General features: G+C 39.2%; 2 protein-coding genes across 2 annotated transcripts in view; one reads left to right on the top strand and one right to left on the bottom strand.

Annotated features, from left to right (window-relative positions):
* LOC111263115 (uncharacterized) overlaps positions 1 to 4,694 on the top strand; it is a 9,191-nt gene extending 4,497 nt beyond the window's left edge. Inside the window, exons 2-3 of the mRNA XM_022837948.2 lie at positions 532 to 727; positions 2,216 to 4,694. Of these exons, the coding sequence (XP_022693683.1) occupies positions 532 to 727; positions 2,216 to 2,767 (748 nt within the window). The 3' untranslated portion in view covers positions 2,768 to 4,694. The remainder of the gene's footprint in view (positions 1 to 531; positions 728 to 2,215) is intronic.
* Positions 4,256 to 24,203, bottom strand: LOC111263110 (uncharacterized). The gene is made up of 2 exons (XM_022837926.2): positions 22,613 to 24,203; positions 4,256 to 9,780 (listed from the first exon to the last, which is right to left on the bottom strand). Exons 1-2 carry the CDS (start codon positions 22,743 to 22,745, stop codon positions 8,678 to 8,680), a joined length of 1,236 nt encoding a protein of 411 aa, XP_022693661.1. The 5' UTR covers positions 22,746 to 24,203; the 3' UTR covers positions 4,256 to 8,677.

Here is a 24,203-nt window from a genome sequence, read left to right as displayed (position 1 = left end):
AAGTAGCTGTACCTTAGTTTATTCCTTATTTGCAGAAATTGGATTGCAGATTCGCGTGTTTATAAAGGCAGCAAATAAATGTAACGACATTACACAGTATTAGGGACGTTTTTTTCGTGTTACTGTCTGACGCAACTGCTAACGCAGTTCGAAACGCAGAACTTGAATAGTTATTTCGAATGAAACTTTATTCTGAAACGCCAATGAGTCATTTGGGTATTGCGTTTTTTCCGTTTATTTATTCGAAGCAGCATCCTACTGATACACTATATGTAGAGTTCATCTTTGGTCAGGATGTTATGCCAAACTATTATGACAAATATACTGTCCAGCAGAGCTTTGAAACTGTAATTTTATTTATAATTTCCTACCAGCCCCGAAATGAACTATGAGTTCACGTTTCATAAACGTGACATTCACGTACATGGCAGCCATAAAACTAGCATCGAATTAATTCTACATTCTCCACTTGGTAAGCGCGCCAAAACAAAGCGATACAAGGTAGCTGAACGAAAAGTTTGCCTTTTTTAGGCGACCTCCACCAAGACGGCGATATCACCGAAGGCCCTCAAATCCCTCGGATCCATTCAAGTACGATCCCGACGACGAGGACTACTACAGAGAGCATGCACTCCCACGCCCTCCCAGGAGGCCATCTCCTTCGTATCAACGAACATATGTGTACAATCTACCGCCGCCACAATCTAGCCACAAGTCTAACGAGCAGGTTCGTTCATAGTGCAAATACTGGTTTCGTTTGCGTCACGCAACTTAGAACTCGGTCAATGAGCTTCCCATGAAATCTTCTCTCACTCTTAACAGCTGATATTAACTAATAATAGTTGTTGATTGCGTGCTATACGGGATTGAAAAAACTGATAGCTCAAAATTCGGCAATACCTGCGCCGAGAGCTGCGCAAGAGTACATGTGTTACTACAATACGTATATGCCCCTTATCTACGAACTTAGCTTACTATGTTTATGGTACACATCCGAATTGCTTTATTGTTTGAAATTTTGAGTATATTTTGCTTAAAAGGACTCTTCGTATTTCAAGTGAAGAATTTCTCGAGCCTAACAATCCTAGCGGCCAAATCATATCTCATCCAGTAGGTATTCATATAGAAAAATTTCGTACTTAAGGTCACGGCATGGCTAACGGACAAGCTGCGACTGAGTACAATACTTACATATCAACTCCTGCAACACTACTATATGTTATTTGTACAGTAAATAAGCTTCTTTCGCGAATCACGATCATCCACTACAGTCATTCTATGCTTTACTGTTTTAAGAGAAAGCTGAATTCGTTACCTCTAATAGCGATTAGATCGTTCTGGGTGTCGGTACAATCCATTCAAATGGAATCAACAACATTTTACTTTAATTTCCGCTTTTTTTTTATGGGCGTCTATAATGTAATGTAATGCAGTTTATGCAGCAATGCCGCTTATGAATAATAAGAGCCGATGTTATAAGGCGTTTATACCTAGAATGTTTATTGATAAAAAAAAAAAGAGGTTTGCAAAATGTACAAAGCCGTAGATACAGGTGGTTTAGAATCTTACGTCCGGCATCACCATTAGGCATTTCATCAGAGGGCTGGCTCCCGGCACAAGACGAAGTGTGTTTATGCCCGGAGTCGAATCTACATCTCCTTAAGATCTAAAAACGTAAATACGTTGCCCATTAAGCTATCATGAAAACATATGACTTTAGTTAGCCGTAGGAAAACTGCTGTTAAAGCAACACAATATAAGAAACAAGAACCGGTTCTTTATAGCATCAGTTTTCAACCGTTTCGTCGAGGCAGACTCTAACTTAAAGTTTCGTCTAGCATAATTATCAAATCTTTTTCTTCTTACAGAATCGTGTTGTTTTGTCGTATTGTGATCAATGTAATTTTATTTGTCGACAAAGGAAAAAAGCGATAGCCATGACGCGTCCAGTTTGTCTATTTAGTCTGCAGGGCAAACGAGAATATACTGAATATCGGCATGGTCCCCTTCGAACTCAACCTGATAATAGCCCGCTTTTGGTAAAATCCTATATGAACTCGTACATTTGCAACTTGCATCTCACGTCCCTCACTACTAATAATTTTTCTACATGACAAAGCTATTTTTGTTTGTCCCTGGTTATAAGGGTCATTTCTCTCTTCCGTCTATTTTTTTGTTTTCAATGTGTTTCATTCGCCCGATCTGGCGTTCGTAGGACGGCGACGACAATCATCCCCCAATGACGATCTATCTCCAGGCGGGTGCCAACGGGGACTACAACAAGCCTCGTCGTATCCGTGTCGTCACACTTGACTCGTACCCGCATTTCCACCGAGAGTTTGGCTACGGACACAATAACCCCTACCAAACGGGTCTTTGGAACAAAGGCTTCATCCAGCGTGATATCATCTTTCCTCAGAACTACCACAGCAGTAGTGACAACAAGCGTGGTCTTCACGCGTACGGGGCCACGTACGGGAGTGGCGGGTATCCAGAACCGACTCTTGGCCACATATTTAATGGGTTCGGCGACAGTGACGACGCGATTGATTCGTATGGTGAAAGCCTTAAAGGTGGCAACTCTGTCGGAAGTGGCGGAACGGTAATTGTCCCTGATCCGGCGTATCATTCGGTTAATACGGGGTATACCGCGTCCAGACATGGTGGAATCGCCGACGAAAAAAGCTCTTTTGATGCACACGCTCAGTCAACAACGGTAGCAGCCAAATTTGATTACGACTACTATCGAAAAAAACGACGGAAGTAGATTTCTGCTGCAGAAGCAAATAGAGAAAATAAAAGCAAGGAAAAGTAGATACGAGTCAAGGGTAAGCATAGACGAACGTAGAAAACAGCCTCGCAATGACGCCCCCTCCATGTTGAGATCTAGTGCGCCTACGGAATGTTCAATTTACTTGATAACACTTTTATGTAATTGTTAGATTCGATTGACTTTTTTTAATTGAGTGTAGGACACTAGGACAACGCTGTATATATTGTAAAATCAACATCTCAAAGCCATAGAGATATGACCATCCCAAATTCAATTGATACATTGATGTAATTGGCAGTGAAAAGTTTGCAGGACCTCCAATTAGTGCTTGTTCAAAAAATGTATACAAAATGATAGAGTAGTCAATCGGCTACGTTGAATGTGGCCGACAGATTTGCAAAATTCTCGTATGTGTTTTTAATAACCGAAGCGGAGCAATCTAAAGCGATTGATATCTCCTTCAATGCCCTGGACGCCATCCAGTGTTTTTCCAGGAAAACGTAAAATGTATACTTTAATATACTCTATATATTCTTAAATAATTCTAGCGATCTCGCTGAGTTTTTAGAACTAGGCTAAAAGCTACTAACCGAAAATGTAATCGTCTAGTTCATCATATATAGCGGAAATACCTAGGTAAAACAATGTCAATAGAATACTTTTCGCGTACCCCTATATCTTAGAATAAGCAGCATAAAAGTAAATAAATGATGATCATTATTTTGGTCGTATCAACCCAGTACAAGACTTAGCCTAGCCGCTAGTAACCAATCCAATCGGACCCATTTCGATGCAACAAAGCCCAATTATATCAATTGTACTGTTGTATACTGTTTGTATACTGTTATATACAGTTAACATGACTGCAACAGTCATGTTAACTGTAGGAACGAAGCCAGTTGTCTCGTAAAAGTTAGATTAGAAAAAATTACCTCATTAGAGGTAATCTGCTACGTATCTGTTATCTCTAAATGAGAATATATAGGTTTTTTTTTAAATTTAAATTAAAACGCCTAACTTTTAGTGAACCTAGGTACCTATCTAATAAAGGCGGCACAAAATTAACGAATAACCCTTCTACTTTGTTCGTTGTAGTTTCCATTTACGAGGCACAGATATGAAACAGAAATGCTCGCTGCTGTAATTTCAAAGACAAATGTAGGTTATTTCTCTCTAGAAAACATTTACATACCAATAACGCCAATTCTTTTCTACTGGATGTTACCAAAAATTTGCGTAGACGGTGCATATTTTTTTTCTAAATCACAAGCGCTGAAATCCACGTTAATATGTTTGCTTGGATAGACAAAAATTATTCCTTTTGATTTTACCATGCTTGTTTTTACGATTTACATAAACTGTTCACTGTGACAATTTTTTATGGTCTTCGCATGAAATTTACTTAAATAACTATTATGCTACGGATAATAAGTAGCTCATATTTCTAATTTTATACTAGTATATTCAAACAGTAGAGTTGGGTTTGAGTACCAACAAAATACTTTATTCAAATTTGTTGTAGATGTATGTTGTAGATTATTTCTCCTCGTGTCTCGTTTTCATTTGCCGTTGACATTCTTTTTTCCCGTCAGGGATTCTTTTGTCTATTATTATCAACCGACATTTCTCGTTGTCTTCGTTCTGGTCTCCCAAAAGTGACCGTTATCCCCGTATAATTGTAGGCATTATGATCTAGTTGTCAAAATAACAGCAATAGCATTATCAGCCCGCCTGCTTTCCTTACTCTATAACACTAGCTATGATAAGATAATAATAGTACTAATAATTATAGTTCTTACTATCGCAATGATCATCACAAAGTATTTCTATATTTCTTAATGAGCTGCAAATTGTCGATAATCTTCTCGGTGGCTGACGGCAAGGGTGGAAAAATCAATCTTAGACGATAGGAAAAAACAAATAGCTTGGGACAAAGCATAACTTTTATACGTACGCAGTGCTATTCTCTCCCAGTTCTACTCTAATGAAATCAATTATAGTTTGTAAAGAGATGTTCATCGTTTGCTTTTCGATGCGCTGATGAGGTCTCATCAGTCCCGCCGCTGCTATAGGCAACGATTAAAAAGACAACCGTTGACGTTAACAACAAGGACCTGTCAAAAATCACGCCCTGTCGCACCGTTTCCAGGTCCAATTTATTTGCCGTCTTCCTGTTCATTTTCATTGTTTCGCTTCCCGTTTTACGTTTCGATACCGTTTCAAATCTACAGACCTTTTCTTTTTGCTATCAAAGCGACCAGCTATAGTCTAAAACTATATTCCCCTCTTTAGCGTAGAAGTTTTTGAGTGCGTGTGATAAATCCATGTTTTTTTTTTCATTTACGAGGTTGTCTTAACCGGGTCACCATCACATAGAATATCTTTCTATCTTAGCGTATCTACGTAGGCTAACACCAACTGTCTCGACTATGTATCTCATGGTAGACAAGGCTCTGCAAACCGGGGCACCGCAATCGGAAGAATATGACACTGGAAATTACGTACGAGAGTCAGATTGCAGGTTGTGAACGAGAATCAGAGGGCCGACTTGTTTATGAGTATGTATTTATAGTAAATAGGAGCGTTTTCAAATCTGAACGTTATTTGACGCAAGAGGCTTTACCGATTCTCTTGTCCTTCTTGCTACTTGTTATTTGAGGCGTTGTTTTTGCTATTACGTACGTTCGTGAATTTAAATCCAGACGTATCTTCACATATATCTGTGCAGTATAAGCATGTCACAGCATTTTACTTAGGAAGGCCGCTGTGTGCGGAGATCAACAGCAGCGTAACATCCGATGAAAACAGGAGTAGCAAAATCTTTCTGTTTCATCTGTCATATTAGGACTACAATAATAAGAACAGGCACTGCAGTGCCCATTCGTAAGCGTCATGTACTGTCAAACGGGTCACTGCAATCCAATTATTAATTGCAACTAAATGATAACTCATTCCTCTTACCAGTACAAAAACACAATGACAACTGTGCATCATATAAATACAAACGGAACAACAGATCAACAGCTACGGAAGGCTTATCATAAAAGAGCAGTGCTAAAATCCAGTTGTTTAATTATACCGTATATGAGATTAAAGGCCACTGAAATATCGCCCTTCGCAACGTCACATATAATAGGACTGGCGTTAGTGGTACAAGCTCGTTAAATTTGTTGGCGCACGTTCTTATCTTCATTAGATTTCTGCCTGAATTTCATTCTAGCATGTTTAAACTCTTGATATTTATTTATTTATTTATCTATGCATCTCATGGTCGACAAGGCAAAACGAACGCTACAATCCCCAATGCCGGTGTTAAAAACGATGGTCTTCAATATCCCACTCATGTGTGTATTCATCAAGGAAATAGACAAGACAGTGTAACAGCTGCTCCGCGCATGTTTCATAGAGAAGTAATAGAGTGATTTAAAAAAGAATAACAAACTATCTAATCAAACGCCTATTACGCTAGTCCCGGCAGAAACAACTGCAGGCAACCGATATGGTATCCTATTTTCGTTTTTATCACGGCTAGGTAACATAAAATTCGTAGTTCTTTGTTGTGCTTTAACAGATGAGGTTTCTTCTCTGCTCGCGGTATCAAATAGAACAAAAGCCGTCGTCGCCTGCCAGTTTTTAAGTTTCGTCGAAATTTTATGTCAGCAGCCAGGTTGCAGCTGGTGGAAGATAACAGCAAATGAGTCCTAAAGTTATGGGCCACTTATTCATTAAGCTGTACTTATCATCTAAATGTAAAAAAGGTACGTTTCCTGTTGTTATGAAGAATTGATCTATATACTTAAGAGCTGATACAATATGTGGATTACGTAAGCCTTATCTTTTTCCATCTATTGATAATTCTAAAATCTTTGCGAACAGTATTAACAGACGTTATGATAACAGTCTAGATTTAAATTCGAAACTAAACAAAGTTGTTTGTTTATCTACAATATGCCTTTCTTCATATGCTATACATAATGTTTTTGTATGGCAGAAAAGTCTGATCAAATTGATTGAATTTCTATCTTGTATTCGATATTTCAGAGTTGTGTGCATATTGATTAGGACGTATAGTAACATTTGAACTTTCCGCTCCCCAAAAGATATCACTCGCAGAAATTGCCATCAAAATTGTCACTGCTCATAACGAGTCGGTCGTTACCGTTTCTGGTTGTAGGGCTGAGCACCGAGTAACTAAAAAGCTGTGCCTGCCTGTGATCTTCACTCACATACTAATCCGCATACATATGTATGTATAATGGTAGATATATGATCACACACTGCTCAATAATACATATTGTTGTCGTCAACGTAATCGTCGATAGCAGTTACATAATGTAATCAAAGGCCTGCTTTCTGTCTGTGTCATAATTATATATACGTGAATCTATACGTAGTGGAACTTCTCTTCAGTTAACTTTCTTGCCACTGAACACGATTGTTGCCGCTGTAATATTATTAATAATAATTATACGTTCAGAGTAACAGTGCTCTAGAATCTTAGCGAAGTGGTGTTTTTTTTTTTTTTTTTTATTTTATAACGCTATCGATTTATTAGCTCTCATGCCAAAATGACGGTGAAATTAGTTAGCAGACAAATTTCTCGACTGTATAATGGTAATTTTTTTCTAAATTCGGTTCAACGCATACAAGAAAATTTATAAAGAATTGTACTAGGAGCAAATAACACGGGATCTTAAGAAACAACCAAATGAAACTGCCGATGGGCAATAATTGATTCAAATCCATTAAGCTGAACAAAAAAAAACAGATAAGAAGACAAAACTCGGCACTTCTCAAGCCTGTGACTAACGGCAGCACGGAACCTAATCAACTTTTCATGTATACGCGGCTCGCTTTTGAATTAATCTGTTACACAAAAGCGCCCTGCGCAAGAGGGCCGAGGGGAGAGTGCCAATGGTACACTGGTAACACTTGATGGCGTAGGAACATAAGCAAATCGAAACGAAATGGGCCATGAAAGACGCCTTGCGAATTCGACAGGTGTCATGGTCATACTGCCCAAGGCGCGTCACGACCATAAAGTATCTTGTCCAAAAATATTTCTCCCTTTAGGGATGAACATCCGTTCAGTTGTTCCGCCTATTGAATACTTACAGGCAATACTAAAATTATTTTTCTCTTCTATCGAAACTACATATGTCAGAGTCGGCGATGCTATTCCGGTTTTTCATGGCTCTAATAATATTTATTTACGGTTTTTTTCCGGGTCTGCCTTACCCCAAACGTGTTTAACGACTACTAAGATTGTTGTTTTTCGTTCCGTTGGTAGCTTCGTAAGGGTGTCTCAATGAAGTTTTAAGCGATACTCGTAAAATCGTTGATGGGCTCAACGAACTTTTCCACATTATTCAGTTGAACGGGATCTAGCAGTGCGGTGACAATCACGGCAAAGAATCAATGCCACCTCCATCATCATATGTAAGCGCTGTTGGGAGAATTCAAAATATCACCTTCCCCTAAAGCGTTCAATGCCTCCACGGCAAATCGACTAGAGCCTCATTCTGCCCTAGCTCATCCACTTGATCGCATCTGGTCTTCGTGGAGGCTTGTGCGGATTCGCTGTACGAACTATTTATCATTCCCGTATCCCTCCGTCTTCATTATGGTTCCACGTTTATTTAATAGCTTTGTTTTGTTTTACAAATAATTTCGTTTCTTCCTTTTCTTATACTGAACACTGAATTACATCCGCCCGTACCTGAACGGTACTTATTTTGCGGACGCATCCATATGATGTGTCACACGAAATCTTTATCATTATACGTTCGTTATGTTTGTCACTTCCCTATAGTCCTTTTTGTTGCTAGTATGAAATGTGTTCCCATTAAATAGCAATGACGATTATTCTTTTTTACGTGAAAGGGCACAAACGTAAACACAGGCTTATTCGCTCGTGTCGTTATGTTTTCCGGCTTTCGCAGCATTCTCCTTCCCATCCTCCTTTTTCTTGGATGATGCTGTTGCCGCGTTCGAAACACCAGTAGCGGGTTGAGTCTCTTGGTTGGCGAGTACTGAATATTGTGGAGAATCGGTCTCACCCACGGCATCGCCCGCTTGAGCCTCATCTGCGGATATTGCGCGGATAATGGCACTGCCAACGCCGTCTTCAAACTCGCCTCCCGTGGCTGCTCTATGGTTACCAGCCGCAGGTGTTGCAGCGACTACCAGTGGGACCCCTGTCGCTTCTGGCAGAACGACCACTCGCAATGGCTGCGGTTGCAGTTGCGATTGAGACTGGGGTAACTGTTGCTGCGATGTTCCAGCGATGTCCTGATACGAAGGTGGGGGAGCAACCAGCTGATCGACGCCGGGCATCTGCACGGCTGTCGCGTATGGCGGAGGTGGAGCTGGATAGAAGGTATACGGATGTTTCTGCGTGGCCTCATAATCCGGTAGAAGTACGCTAGCCTCAGCGTTTGACCCGTGCGCTGGTCGTGGAACGGTCGGCGGCTGACTTACTATTGTCGCCGGTGGATTGCGTAGAAGCTCCTGACGAAGCCTTAAAAATTTGTAGCAAGACCACACCATATTGAGCAGGTACGCCCGTAGAATTACCGTCATCATGACATAGAAACCGCTCGAGGGATCCCCGGCGTGCGCCGGTACGTGACGTTCCGCAAAGCTTCCGACGAGTCGCAGCATCGCATTGGCGAAGTCAAAGCACATTATGACAAAGAAAGGCATCAGATATGATGGTTGACCCCAGATGGCCCCATACATGAGCATCATTGACGCGAAACCGAAAAACGTGCTTTGCAACAGCTCGTAGTAGAGGCCCTGCCGCGTAGTACGCATCGTAGCTGATAGCTGCTTAAGAGTAGTCTGATGGACGTCGATGCGAGTCTGGTCCAAATCGATGGTCTCGACAAGAGTCTCCTTCGAAGCGTTACCATCATTCAACAATTCGGGATTCAATAGGGCGGTAGCGATCACAGCGACGATAGCCATCTGCATCATCACGTGCAGAAGGCCCAGTGCGATTGTGCCTATTCAGAGAAAGGAACCAGAAAATAAAATTAAATTAGATACAAAATCGAAGATACAGCAAATGCCATCGACATGTATTCACTGATATAGATAGAGTGACACAATGACGAGAAGCTATTTCATGACACTCCTGAATTTCAAGCTCGATTATTTCCTTACATTGCAACGTCAATATACACAGATTGTTGCATTCCAATCGAATATTTGTGCGTAATAGTTCAGGTTAAGCTATATTTAATATCTATGCCATATTACTAGTATTATCACCTTTATAATTGTTGGGTTCCATAGAATAACAACGTGTCAATCAGTGAAGTAAATTTAAAGTGATTTATATGCGTAGAAGTAGCGGGCGTCCAATCGGCCACATGTACTATGTAGTTCTAGTACCATGAACACCGTAACTGCATTGAAAGGAAAACCATGACAGTTTATTGTATATCGTGTTTTACCTAAAATCTGCATTCATGTTTTTAATTTAAATAACTTAAATTTGCTCCTGCGGCTATAATGGACGTACTTCAAGGAAGTATTACTCGCACGCATTTAAAACCAATACCACCTTGAGTTAACTTTCCTTCACCTAAACGAACCCCTCACTTTAGCACTAATTACAGGCACTCATATAGTTGCATGACGTTTGCCCCTTTTTATAGCTTCTCCACACGGACCTAAAACAATTCAGTTCAAACTAATCCAATACGCTGTTGAACCTAGCTGTGTTAGTTTTTAGTGGCGTCAGGCTTAGGACACGTCTTTGAAAAACCAATCGTCGTCAGTAATATGTTTTCGTCAGAAATTTTAACATTTGTACGTTTTCAAACTCAAATGTCTAAGTTTTACTGAATGGCTATAGTAGAGCATGTTTGTATGCGCGCCACAGTGAACGAGATTTATCAATGCACTGTGCTTGGGATAGCAAGCAGATCATAATCTGACTCCCATTTGATTTTCATGTCTTCTTGTCGCATATTTCTTTATCTGAATTTTTATGAGAAATTTTTTGAGAGCCTCAAGCCATCAAAGTTAGTATGAAGCGAACACATCTCCTGTGCTCTCTGCAGAACGTAGATGTATTGCCGAAACAATGCCCCACTACTACACTCCGAATGTCAAATTCCAAATAATCGATCAGAGCGTTTGCATACTGTAGTAGTGGAGACCCACTTATGCTTCCAGTAATCGATAATGCGCTTAATAGTATTATTCTCTTCCTTTAATTATAAAGTGTCCAGCGTGACTTCATTACCAACAAGCCGTGACGCGGCAGACGGTAATATTTCGACGTGCGAATCTCTAGATTTCATCTTGAGTAACGTGTGATGTTTTCCGTTTGTTTAAAACGAGCGCGTAATGGATTGAAGCGACGTGTAAAACATGGACGTTCACTAGATCCAACCCCTTATTTGCCACGTCTCGCGTTTAGGCGTTTATTTACAATTATATGGTTTAAAGAAAATTAAAAAAAAAAACGCGAGGTAAACGAAAAAATGGTCTCCACACTTCCACTTTTCGTTGCAGAGATTCCATGGCGGTTTTATCTCTATTTCCAGCTGAATATAATGCCGAATACCCGGCAATTGCAAGCAGTTCAAACATTATATTTTCCCGCGCTTCAATTGAAATTATAGAGTATTAACACAGCAATCATTCTGCATCTCAATACAACAAACATTGCAAATAAAATTGAGACTGGCTGACAGCTGGCAAATGATCTATCGTCTTCATTATTGTCATACCATTGTGTGTAAGATAAACATTTTTCGGCGTACTTATTTAAATGTAAACATTAGTTTGGCGTTTGTACATCTGTTTACAACCAGCCATATTTTAAAGTCATTGCCATGGAAAACTCCCAATAAACTAGCGTTTGGTGGATTTCTTATAATATATCCGTACTGCTAAATTTAGGTTCGTCAACTGTTTAACCCAAAACGGCCCCAAAACGGATATATACTGCGCTGATTTTTTGTGGGTCGCAGAGTTCTTTCCTGGGAAGTGTCGATTGGGCAAAAGTTTGCGCCTTCGTCTACAAAGAACGGCATTACGATATCGTCTAAGTTAGATTATGGTTACTGCGATAAGATCACTACTAATTTGCAACCAGTTTGCGCTTTCTGTTACCCCAGGTGAACAAATTATATCAGGTAAACCAATTACCGGTCAAATGGATGCGAGGCGATGCTCGCAAACCATTATATTTTCCTGATACTACTAAGACTTTACGTCCGTCAATTTTTAGGTCGTCGAGCGCAAATCGGCCGTTTAAAGAGATCAAATTAGGCCGATTTCTTATCGGAAATGTTCTGTCCTGTAAAGGCATGAATCTTAGATGGAGCCGGTTGAATCAATACTTCTTAACCGGGGGAGTTTGGCTTTTCCATATGCGTAATAAAGTTGGGCCAAATTGGTCGTTTTTTTTTCTTACGATTTATTTGACATTCGTTGAAAATAAAAATAATACATTTATATTAGGAAGTTCTTTGTCTTCTCAAGTTTTACAGAATTTATGTACAATTGAATTTAAAAAATTTTTGATTGTTCGTGTTTTCTACATTTAAGGGTAAATCGGTGATTTTTGCTTCAGTAGTTCATAACTGATAAAATGTAAAATTTCACTTTGTTTTTCCCAATTCTGCGAATACTTTTTTGGGACTCAGCTTCTTTCACCCGTAATGCTTGTTTAGTCACTTTGTGAAATCAATAATCAGATCTCTTACACGCTCGTAAGAAAATTATTGGGCCTGAAATAGACTATAAAGTTTTATCGAGAACTTTTTTTGGATGTTTACCTAATAACAATAAATTTATGTAAAAGGGATCATTCTTGCTCTATGTTGAAAAGAGATTTTCTGTTAATAATCGATAGACCTCAACAAGCTGAGCACACACGATACATGTCCATATATATAAAACTGATATTTGAACTTTAAAAGACTGAAAAAGGCAGTCGGATGAAAATTTGTCTCGTCGCCAGTGAGATAAATGTAAAATAAAGAAATGATAATTTTGGGGTTTTTCAAGCGGCTTTCTGCGTATCAATTGAGTGACTGATATACAGAAACACTTTCGTGATGACACATTTTTTTATATTGCTTGACAAATTTTATGAAAGATATACCAGAAACATTGAACATTTCTACGTTATCACTTTGTTAATGCTAAATCTTCACACTGGTCGATAGATCTCGACCAGTCGAGTAGTAACACAATACGTCTTCTTTTAGCTGAAGTAAACATTTGGTTTGGGTGAAAAAAACCCAAAAGCGAATACGACGGTTCTTTTTTTTTTGAGGATATGATGCTGGAACATTTTTTTTTACAGGTGAGCTTATTTAGGAGGGGGGATGTTGACGGAAGTTTAAGCTTTTTTTGATGACGTTCCAGGATTAGAGTTAATACATCAATCGAAACGAATAGAATCATCATTCAATGTCTATTACATTTTTGTTTGTTTTAATACGCGCAACCAGTTATTATAAGTAGGAGAAAGCTAAAAAGCGCTGTAACGTCTTTTGTAACGTCTCGGAAATGGGATCAATATGCCAAATGAAATATGTCAGTTAAATGTATATAAATATTCAATAGAATATGCACTACTTATAAGAAAAAAAATTCAGTGTCGTCCTGGGAACATAGCCAGCCTTAATTTAATTTATTATGCGTAAATACCCCTTATTTTGCTATTCAGGAAAACCTCACTCAATAATGACGCTTCGTAAATAGGGTTAATAGGTTAGCCAACTCGCTTCGTCTATTAGCCGCAATGTCTATTAAACGTCAACTGAAGACCACATTCGCCCCTTAGAAGTCGGCCGACAGCGTCCCCTATTCGTGTACATTGCGACAACGAAGTCAGTCTGCCAACGCTAGAAAACCTTCAGTCACATTACATGTATAAAAAGCCAACATGTCACAAACTAGATAAATTTAAAGTTGTTAAGTCTCCTGGCGAATACACTAAAACATACTGATAAAATAACTATAGAAAAATAACTGGTTAAGTGGGGCAGGGTTTTTATAGCAAGATTACTATTAATGTATACTTGATCTATAGTTTTCGTTAACCTGAAGAGCGCATAAAATAAATTAATTCACGATGAAACAGGCATAAGGCTAAGCCCGCGGCTTTGTTTAGCCTATGCGTTCAATTATCTATTATTTACACTACCAGAAATCTTAAAAAGCAGGTTTATCAGACATAATTTGACATTTTCGAATGGACGGAGTAGGCTGATTTTTTGGACCGCTTGACATGTCTCATGGATAGGTCCGCGTGGAAGATGAAGTTAATTGGTCAAACACCTTTGCCCGATGGGAAAAGTTCACTCATCCCATTAAGCTAAATATTAATTTGGTTACTAGTAAATTGACGACAATAACTTCCTTGTCATTTTGAAAATTAAACAACGCCGACCACCGCTTACAAGCACCAAAGAAGCCATCAGCATCGTTCGTTCCGATATATCATTTGATGTACAAATGTATGCGTGAAAACTCTGTTGTGTGAACCAGCGTACTTAACTCATAGACAACTGTGTTTAAACTGTATTGTGGAAAAGCCTATCAGGTTTTAGCTGGCCGTGCTTCAACATCACGTGCATTATAGTCAGCCCTCAAAAATGAACCCTTAGTCTAACAAATGGACGGACGTAGTCAACGAAAATCACGTTGACAACTGTTGACGATTAACGACTTTTGTGTTTACCAAAAACATTTCAATTCGTAAATTAAGCCCTCTTTACTTTTCTCACTCGTCAAGACGTGTTCTGTCTAGAGATAACGGCACTTCGACAACACACCCATTGCCCACTGCGCAATCCTATCAACGCCTAGTGATAACTTGCTTCACTGGTATCAATCGTTAGAATTTTAATCGAAAGTAATTTTAGTAATACGCAATGCCATGCTTACCGTAGTGCCACTACAATTGCCACAGTTAGGCCAGAGACCTATATCGTTGCTATAGTGTTGCGCATTTGCTTACTGGTAGCCTACGCAGTAGCGCAGAAATAATAGTTCTTTGCGGTAGTGAAAGAACTTTTACCCCCCCCCCCCCCGGTTACTACTGACGGTAATCATAGTAACGTCAATAGGAGCGACTGGACTGGAGGTGTAAACAAAGCAGCAGCTGGTAAGCGACTCATTTCGACAGACTCATTCACCTTTTGACGTTTTCTTTGTTAAATGTCTGTCAAGCCAACTCAGAGATAAACGTCCACTCCGATCCACCGTTATCACCGCATCGAATTGCTCCGCTGACGAATTTATAGCAGCAGAGCGTAAATGGCTCCAACAAATGCACAATTAGGTCGTATATAGCTTGAAATATGCGCGCATTGACTGTTAGCTGACATATCGAAACAACAGAGAATGGTCGAGAAAGCAATTATAATGAGTAAAGGCATTTATGCTAGGCATTGATAAGTTCTATGACGAGTTTGGTGGTGACAATCTAATATTTTATGATTGTAGTGTAACTTTTTTAATTTTTTTAAAGTACAAAGATACGTTCGAAGCTTTGCTCTTTTTTCCGGAAGTTAATTTCTAGCTGTTTTAAAGAAGCAGGTTACGAAGTGCGTCAGTGTCACAAAAACGCTGACTAAATCGAGATTTTTTGTTTAAATAGGAGTGATTCATTATGAATCACTCCTATTTAAAGAAAAGATTAGTTAAAAAAAAAGTTAGCTTTAGCATAAAAGTCGGGAAGTCGTTTTACATTAGGCATACTTCAATCAGAAAACAAGACCTAACAATATAGATTTATCAGAAGGTTAATTGAAAGATGTGGATATATATTTCTATAAAAGTCGGGCTTTAATTATTTATGTTTATGTTTTATAGTAAGCCGTTACTTCAAGTCAAAATAATCATCAGCAATGGCTGTGCCTCTAATTAACCAGCTATAAATGGTCAAAGCATAAATATTTTATAGAATAAAGAACATATGCTACGACAAACTGCCGTCTTGCATGGCAATAAGAATGATAGTTTCCATACAATTCTCTTTGATCGTTACATGAACGTATATACTAAAGAAACTAATATTTATTATGGATAAACTCACGAATTCTACTAAGACCATAGATTGGCAGGAAGTCTGAAGGTACGACCCTTTCGATGCAAATCCTATTTAGAAAGTGACACTGACATAATTCATCCTTTTGAAGGCTCCGCATATGTTCTGATATAACCTGTTCTATTCTCAACTAATGAACTAAATTATCCTTCTTATACAAGGCTCTGTAAAGAATATTTTTATTGTATGCTCGTATAGCTATCAACTAACGAAGTTGTCGTCACAGCGGAAAAAACTAAACTACATGAACAGTTAACTCAAGTAACATTCATTTTTATCAATAAGAAAAAACACTATGCTCTAATTCAAATTAAACGTTTAACAACCTTCGTACAATAAATGCATTTAACTGGCTTTCTTAGTGCTCCTTGCATTCTCCATGTAAATATAAAATTTGCCTTTGGTACTAGCTGTTTCAGTTCAAGCAGTTCGTTTATAAGATTATTAAGGCACAGAAATTAAAATACCCAGACACAACGTTTGATCTTAAACTTTCGCATCTAAATGCGGTACGTTATGAGAAAGCCATTCCGAATTCTGTTAGTCGACGCGCAACTATTATATTTCATTGCAAATACTTATGAGGCTCATGGCAAAAACTCGTTAGGCATTTTGCCGCATATATTACATTACTTATATTTGCACTCTTTTTGAAATCAGCACACAAACCACAACTCTTGGACGCAATCGCTGCTTTTTTTTTTATTAGAATATCGTTAACTTCATACGCTGGCATATGTCACAGTCAAGGTCGTCGTGGCGAAACAATTACCCGTTTAAATTTGAAATCCGCACACATTGTATCTCCTTATCACCCAGACAGATCGTTTGGGAGCAAGTGTATTAATTTTAGGACAGACTGGACAAACTGTTTATATTCAAGGCAAGTATTAAAAGTAATTTTTTCTCTTGATTATATACTAAATGAAATAAAATAAATTAAGGCAATTGAAATGCCATATTTTGAGAGCCCTCACAGGACTTATACAGGCCAAACGTTGCCTAGATTTAAGAGGTACATCGAAACAAGTACAAACTGACACTGGCAGTAATAGCCAAATAGAGAGAGTGTGTTAACAGCAAAAAGAGAAGGTAACGCCAAAAAGCACGCAGCGATTCTATAGTCAACTGTTTTATAAACCTTTAGTAGCTTTTTTCATGATCAGCGAATCAGCTACAATTGGTTTATGGTTATTCAAGTGCAGTTCGCTAAAATATAACACAAGATAAAAAAAATTAACAAAATTTCTATTTTTGTAGACGATAGTATGCACATAATTACCTATGTATGTACATCTGCGAAAAACCTTTAAAAATCGTACGCTCGTCGAAATTAGATAGTTAACCTATGGAAGCGTACTGTCGTCGCCAGTTAGGCTACATTATTGCTCATGAGGCACTCTGGATGCCGTAACGTAACACGAAAGCAAAGCGACTCCATCGATGTTACAAACGTTTGGTCCAATTTAACTCATCAAACGGTCCACTTGTAGCTTGCGGCATGTAGCTTCAAAACGCAATAAATATATATTAGGAACAAAATTCATAACATATATTAAGGAATTATACAGTTCACGGTTCCGCTTTGAATATGTGATGATTATGGAGCGAAGCAAGTGAAAACTCCGTTGAAAGCATACGCTTCTCAAATGTTTTGTTCGTTAACCCTAAACGTATTGAATATTTGGTAAGTAAAGAGTGAAACGCTATTTGTTTCGAATACTGGAATACCATTCAACAGCCAGTTCCCCGCCTAGCCATTAGGTGGAGACGGTTTCCAAGTTTTGGCTTGATATTTAACAGTTTCACGACGACTGCTCCATTTTATCTCAAAAAAAAAGCGGAAGATAGTAAAACTACCGTATTTTGCTCATTATTTTTCTCTAACGTAAAAGTACATATTGTATGTATTTATGAAATAATCTGCAACCGCTTGCCAGATTCTTACAATTACTAGTAATCTCCACATTATTTTACTGGATCCCACTACGTAGTAAGTCACTGTAGATTATACTTACATTTATTATTATTCTATAGTCAGAGAGTTGCATTTCAAAGCTCACCCATTTCGATTTTGACTCGTCGGAAAATAAACAGCAAAACTATTGGCATAGCTATTCAGTTACTTCCAAACATCCAACCAAGGACTACAATTTTAATACTAAGTTTCCCATTCATCAAGTTTTGTAACTCCTGCTTGCCTAATTTGGGTGGTATAGTTACCACCGTAAAGACAAGAATGTCAACGTACGCTGAGATATGGTGTACTTCATAATACTAAGAATCCGTCCCCGTGATTCCTTAGTGACTGACGTGTTTGCATGCCACACGAACTACACGTGGTGGCCTGGGTTCAAATCCGGCTGTAAACATATTTCGCTGCCTGTTGCGAACCAGTCGTTTGACTGAATGCTTAACAGTGATGCCGGACGCAGAACGCAAAATATTCAGGTATATGCAGCTGCGCCTTATCAACTTTGCTATGTTTACAGGAAAACTGTAGATTTAATGAAAATTAACACTCAGCATTGTATAAACGACCTAGGAAAACGAGTGGCGTGATAAATAAGTACCGTGGTGGCACGAAATTTACACAACCAACGACATGGGCAAGTTGTTTAAGAATAGGCCCCTTTTTGCGTGTGACTTCGCTTCTATTGCGGTATAACATAGTCACTTGCAGGTTAACTGTACACCGTCACCTCTAAATGCCTGTTAAAACCCGCCATCTCTGAAAACGTTTCACAAAAGTGTGAGTAATTTTAACCAACATGTAAAATTTTGGACATCGTTGGATGACGGCTCTGGTGTCGATACTAGTGAAGGTCTTTAGTGCCATGCTATTTTACGATGGTTGAAACAGAAATTTCACTTATTTCATGCCCCTATCTTTTTCTGTCTGTCCATTCGTTCCTTGAACACTATGTACTACTTCACTACGAAGCGTTTCGCTACTTTGTATATATACGAAGTCACGAACACAATAACGCCGATCTTTCTTGCGCACTTATATCCGAGCTGTTCTAAGACGGAACCCAATATCTATAGTGAACGGTTTGCCATTAATCTACCTACATGCAATTGAGAAGCATGCGACCAGGCGCTGCAGCCTAAAATGACGGCGCCGAATTTAGCCGTCGAACAGGAAACTGGAACTAGGGATGCAATATGCAAATCGATCCGTTGTACTAAGAAAGAGGTGAAAAATACACATATATAACATCAAATCATCGACCATGAAGAGGCGTTAGCCAAGATGATACGGCCCAAGTTATCGTCGTACCGGTACCAATATTACGAGCCACCAATTAGACAGGCCTCTTTTGTAATAAAATTATAATTATTACAATAAAATAAATAAAACCGAAAATTCTGAAGATGCGAAATATAATGACGGTTACCCTATTTACACGACGGTAAAAATCTAGGTATAGCCTTATATGCAATACTGACTCTCGTCGAAATGCTGATCAGTTGTAACTGCATGAGAGTTAAAGAACAACGATTCTCATCGGGATTATCCAAATCCAAATGTCTGTCTTAAGAAGCGACGCGAGGTGGAATGGCAAAAAGAAATGCCGGTTTCAAAGCCATAAGTGGTTTTACAGAGCTTTAAATCTTACACCTACTCTGTAGTTAGACAAAAACATTTTACTTTTTAAAGAAAAATATGTGTGGGCCTTGTGCATCGGGTACGCATTAATAAATGAACGAAGTGTTTTTTAACCGAGACGGATAGATTACAGAAGTTGCCACTCAGGCCAAATGCAACTGATGTCCATCCCATGATCTATTGCCAATGGTCTCTAACATCTAAACGCCGCAGTGCTGTAATTCTATTACATATGAGCTATCTTATTACGTAAAGATGAACAATATATAGCGGACATTTATATAAACATAAGCGCTGTACCGAAACAGCGCATGGTCGTTTACTTTTCATCGATATAATAAGTGGTAAATCTAAGTATGAAAGGTTTAGGGAGCAATGGCTTTGGCGACAAAATGCTAAAGTAATATGGCAGATGAATACGAGGCTGGTCAGACTATCCAATAAGTGTTCCGGCTCGCGGCTAGCTACCTTCAGAGCAACGCGTCGTGGAGAATTCATAACAAACGATGAATATATCGGCCAAGCCGTCTTTCATCTTTCTGTTGAAAGTTGCGCAGATGACACTTATCGAGATCAACCATACTCCATATATTATAGTAAGCCCAAGAAAAAACGTCCACTCGCATGTCTGCTCGATTCGAGCGCAGATGTCCAAGGACTTGGGACTCAGTAAATGAACACGTTTCGATGAATTGGTCTAGTCAAAATAAGACTTCGATACTGCTCGACTAATGCTCATTTGATTGCATAGGATGATAAGAGTTAGCGTGCCAAAAACCGATTATGTTTTGTAGACTGCCAAAAGAATGCTTACGCATAAGAATCACGCTATTCTGTTTAACGTAGCTAGCACATGCATGACATACATGCCCTGCTTAAAATTTATATATTGTCTAACAAGTCACGTTGTGGCATGACGTCGTAAAAGAACTGCAACTTCACAATCGCTTAGCAAATTTGAACGTGTTACAAGTAAGATCTATGACGAAACCGTGCTTTCACTGTGGACAAAGCATTTAATACAACAAGTGTTGTTGGGAAACTATAGGTAAAGCTAATCCATCGGAAACCTCTATACTGGAAAGTGATCCAATATCAGTGTTGTCAGCAAGGTGTATGCTTTTGGAATAGCTTAGTGGGTACCGTATTTACCTGTTAACTTTGGAAACACGTCGTGTCTACGTTCGAACCGAGCATAGACAAACTTTATTTCGTACTGGGAGCTACCCTAACACAGGTACCAGAAGCAAAACTTGAAATAGAGAATAGTGAGCATTACTGCTCCAATGTATTCCAGGATCTGGATGAACTAAATATGGCAACAGGTAACGTTGGGCTGTCCTAACAAAAGCTAGCAAGCTTGTTTTCCTATAAAGCAAACCCTTATATAAGCTCATTATTTAGATAACATATAAAGCCTTATGAATATGATGACGTAGATGTGTAAAGCGTGTACTAACGTATGTCTTTTAAATGGCGTACAATAAATTGATTAATATAGCTTTTCGAAGCGTTTCTAATTGAACGAATTACGTAGAGCTTCATTACCCATTAAACACAGAACATTCATGAAACGCATGGCATAACGCCAACCGCACACTAATGTATGTATTTCCAAGGCGTTCCGCCTTGTCAGGACACAGATAAACGCTAAGATTTGCGCTTGGGAAGCACCCAATCAACAAACGCAAATATCGATCGTTCATAGAATAGATCAATTTTGATGCTTTTTAACTCAAGATTTGTCATAGATTAATCGAATGCAAGGACTATTTTATTTGTATATCATGTAGTTTACCTCACTAGTCGCATATTATATGCAAATATTTGCATTTATATTCGATCTCAACTTATGTATGAACTGAGACGATTGCTTTTCTCAGATTTAGTAGCTAACAAAATTTTATATATAAAAGCTAATCACATTCGATTTTTACAAAAAAGAACATTTTTTCGCCGTTTCACTTATGCCTGCGTAAGATAATAAATATAGAGAAGTGACTAATGAGTTCATAAAATGACTTCAAACGTATCAAACAGAACAGCGTTAGCTTAGTATCCAAATATTTTTAATTATTATTATTAGTTTTAATCAAACGTACATCCGAGACCCTACTATTCCGATTCCGACTGAAGACGTAAGATACTGAAACTTAATTTCTCAAACTAAAAATGTTACCTTCGCAGGATTATCTCGTCAAAACATCTACCCATAAACCAATTTTAGCGATAAAGTTGATTAGTAGAAGCGTATTATTCCACACCCAACCGTCACCCGCCCGTTCGATACGTAGTCTTGCTAGTTGAATGGTTCTTGTATATCATCAGACCACTGCAACGTCCCATAAAAACGTATTGCATCAATCGGCCAATATGACGAGGAACTAATGCGCACAATGTTACGGCTGCTTGAAAAGCCTGTGCCCATATCATACAACAGACTTCACATAGACGCTATCAGCCATGATGGCATTATGGTATTGCGATGCCACGGTTCCACTGCAGTTTTTCGTCAAATTAGAAAGCGCGCGAATTGCTTCATAGCCCCACGATATATATTAGACAGATTAGCTTAGCTGTGTCGTTCGTAAAAGAATTTACATGACTAACTTATAAATCTAACGAACTCTCATGGTAGCCACACATCCCATATATATATAGTTTTATTTACTGTCTTTTATTCCTTCTAGATACTTATGCGTACAGTTATGCGTCAACTAAGCCTCTTACTAGTCCAACGCTTTCAGAGGAGCTAGACTCAGGCTGGTACAGGCAGTGACAAAAATCAAGCCATGTCTCGCATTTTTCTTGCCGACCCTTCATTAGCAGACCGTTGCTTCATTTCTCTTCGTTGTTGTCAAGGCCTCGATTCGGATAAATGTTTCGTATCTAATAGTACTTCTGACCGGCTCTATCAAGCTTAGCTTTAACCGAATAACATAGATGCAGCGCAAAGTGCCGGCGTCGAAAAGTTATAGCGTCGCTGTCTATAATAACATCCAGGGTGTAACGGTAGCCCATAAAAGGCTCGAAGATTTTTTCAGAAGTTAACTTATACACATATCATTGTTAATTTTAACATTTGTCTATTCGCTTATCTATCTATCGTTCTATTTCGATATTATACTTCTTTACGTACCAGTACGGACGTGCAGACAGCAAAAGCACTGAAAATCTCTGCTGTGAAGCAGCTCATGATGGGTCTTGACTCGGGAGTTCCTTGGCGTTTCCATTCTATCATGGGTCGATATTTCACACGACAAGATGCACATACAGACCTTCCCCTATGTGGTTTAGGTTTGGTGGGTCTATTCAGTAACGCTATTATACGGCAACGTCGTTGTTGTCTTCGTTCACCACTGACGTTTGTTAAGACGAGGTACGATTGAGGTATTAGCAAACGTTCTTCAGAACCCTTGAATGCTGGGTTGTTAACAACAGCGCACCGTGAACCTCCTGAATAAACACATCGACTATAGGCTTGGCAACATAATCATATTGTTTATTATCGCCCACAATGCATAACGACCGCCAACGACACACAAAAATATTCACAGCGGATCTGCGCTAGGTTCTATAGAATCCGCCTTGTAGTTTGCTATACACGCTGTCTCTACATAGGTATGCTAGAAGACTCACAAGCTACTCTACGGGACGAAGTAGAAGGCAACCGACGCGACGCATATACACCCTTGTCATATACATCAGATAGAGGTGTACGTACGTTTGCGCAATCCGTAATCACCGTCGTTAGGGAGGCAGGACGCAAAAACGCGCTCAAGAAGCAACGACTGTCTCCTTGCCTGTCCGCGTTTGGTTTCTAACCGACTATAGAAGCCTCTCCTCGTGCTCTTTACTGCTGCCGACGTTGCTAACACATCCCTTCCGTCTGGTCTTAGCGCAGTAGCAGCAGCGGTCACCGTTTTCACGAACACCGTCAGTCGCCTGTTTGCTGATCGACAACCGTTCACGACAAAAACATAAAATGCCAGTTACAGATCCTCACTACTTTACTAGTGTCTCACCATTCTAGCACGGTAGCGACGAACTTCCTCGTTCACCGTCGTTATTCTATACTCGATCAAAGGCTGCTGGCCTTCTTGTCCTGCGGGCAATGTTAAGTTGTCTGACGGTTGTTAGCCACCGCTGTTCGTCACTGAATGGTTCCACAGCACCTTCGCGGCCTTCACTAACGCTTCACCGATGACTTAATATTGTTCTATTGTGATAGTAGTAGTAGTTAGTTATCGTATAACGACCTTATATTGCTACAACTGCAAGTTATAGCGTAGCTGTAAATGTTGTTCCAAATAAACACCAGCTGCAGCTTCCGCACGACCCGTCGCTGTTGCGGACGATTAAGTTGCTGCTACTGATGCTTCGAATAACACCTACTTCTTCGTACTTTCGACAAGCAGAAAGACACACAAAGCTACAACGCAATGCGTTTGGGGCAGCTTCGTACTGCAACCAAGTTAGACTCTAACCACTCGCTCGTACGCTCACTGTCACGGATGGTGTTCGCCTACGATCACCCACTATCGACGAAAAAAGACAGAGAGAACTGTCATGTAGTGGTAGCATTAACATAACACGACATAAGAACGCCTTAGCTATGCATTCCTGCTGTTGCTGGCATTGGAGGAGCCACAGATCTACGTCATACAATTGTTTGCTAGTTTCTTTAAGACAACACACATTTATGGCTCTTTCAGCAATGTTAAAACTAA

Source organism: Varroa jacobsoni, unplaced genomic scaffold (assembly GCF_002532875.2).
Source record: "Varroa jacobsoni isolate VJ856 unplaced genomic scaffold, vjacob_1.0 scaffold_75, whole genome shotgun sequence".
Classification (NCBI taxonomy): Eukaryota; Metazoa; Arthropoda; class Arachnida; order Mesostigmata; family Varroidae; genus Varroa; species Varroa jacobsoni.
Note: the sequence above shows the minus strand (reverse complement) of the source record. Positions and strands in the feature narration are given on the sequence as shown.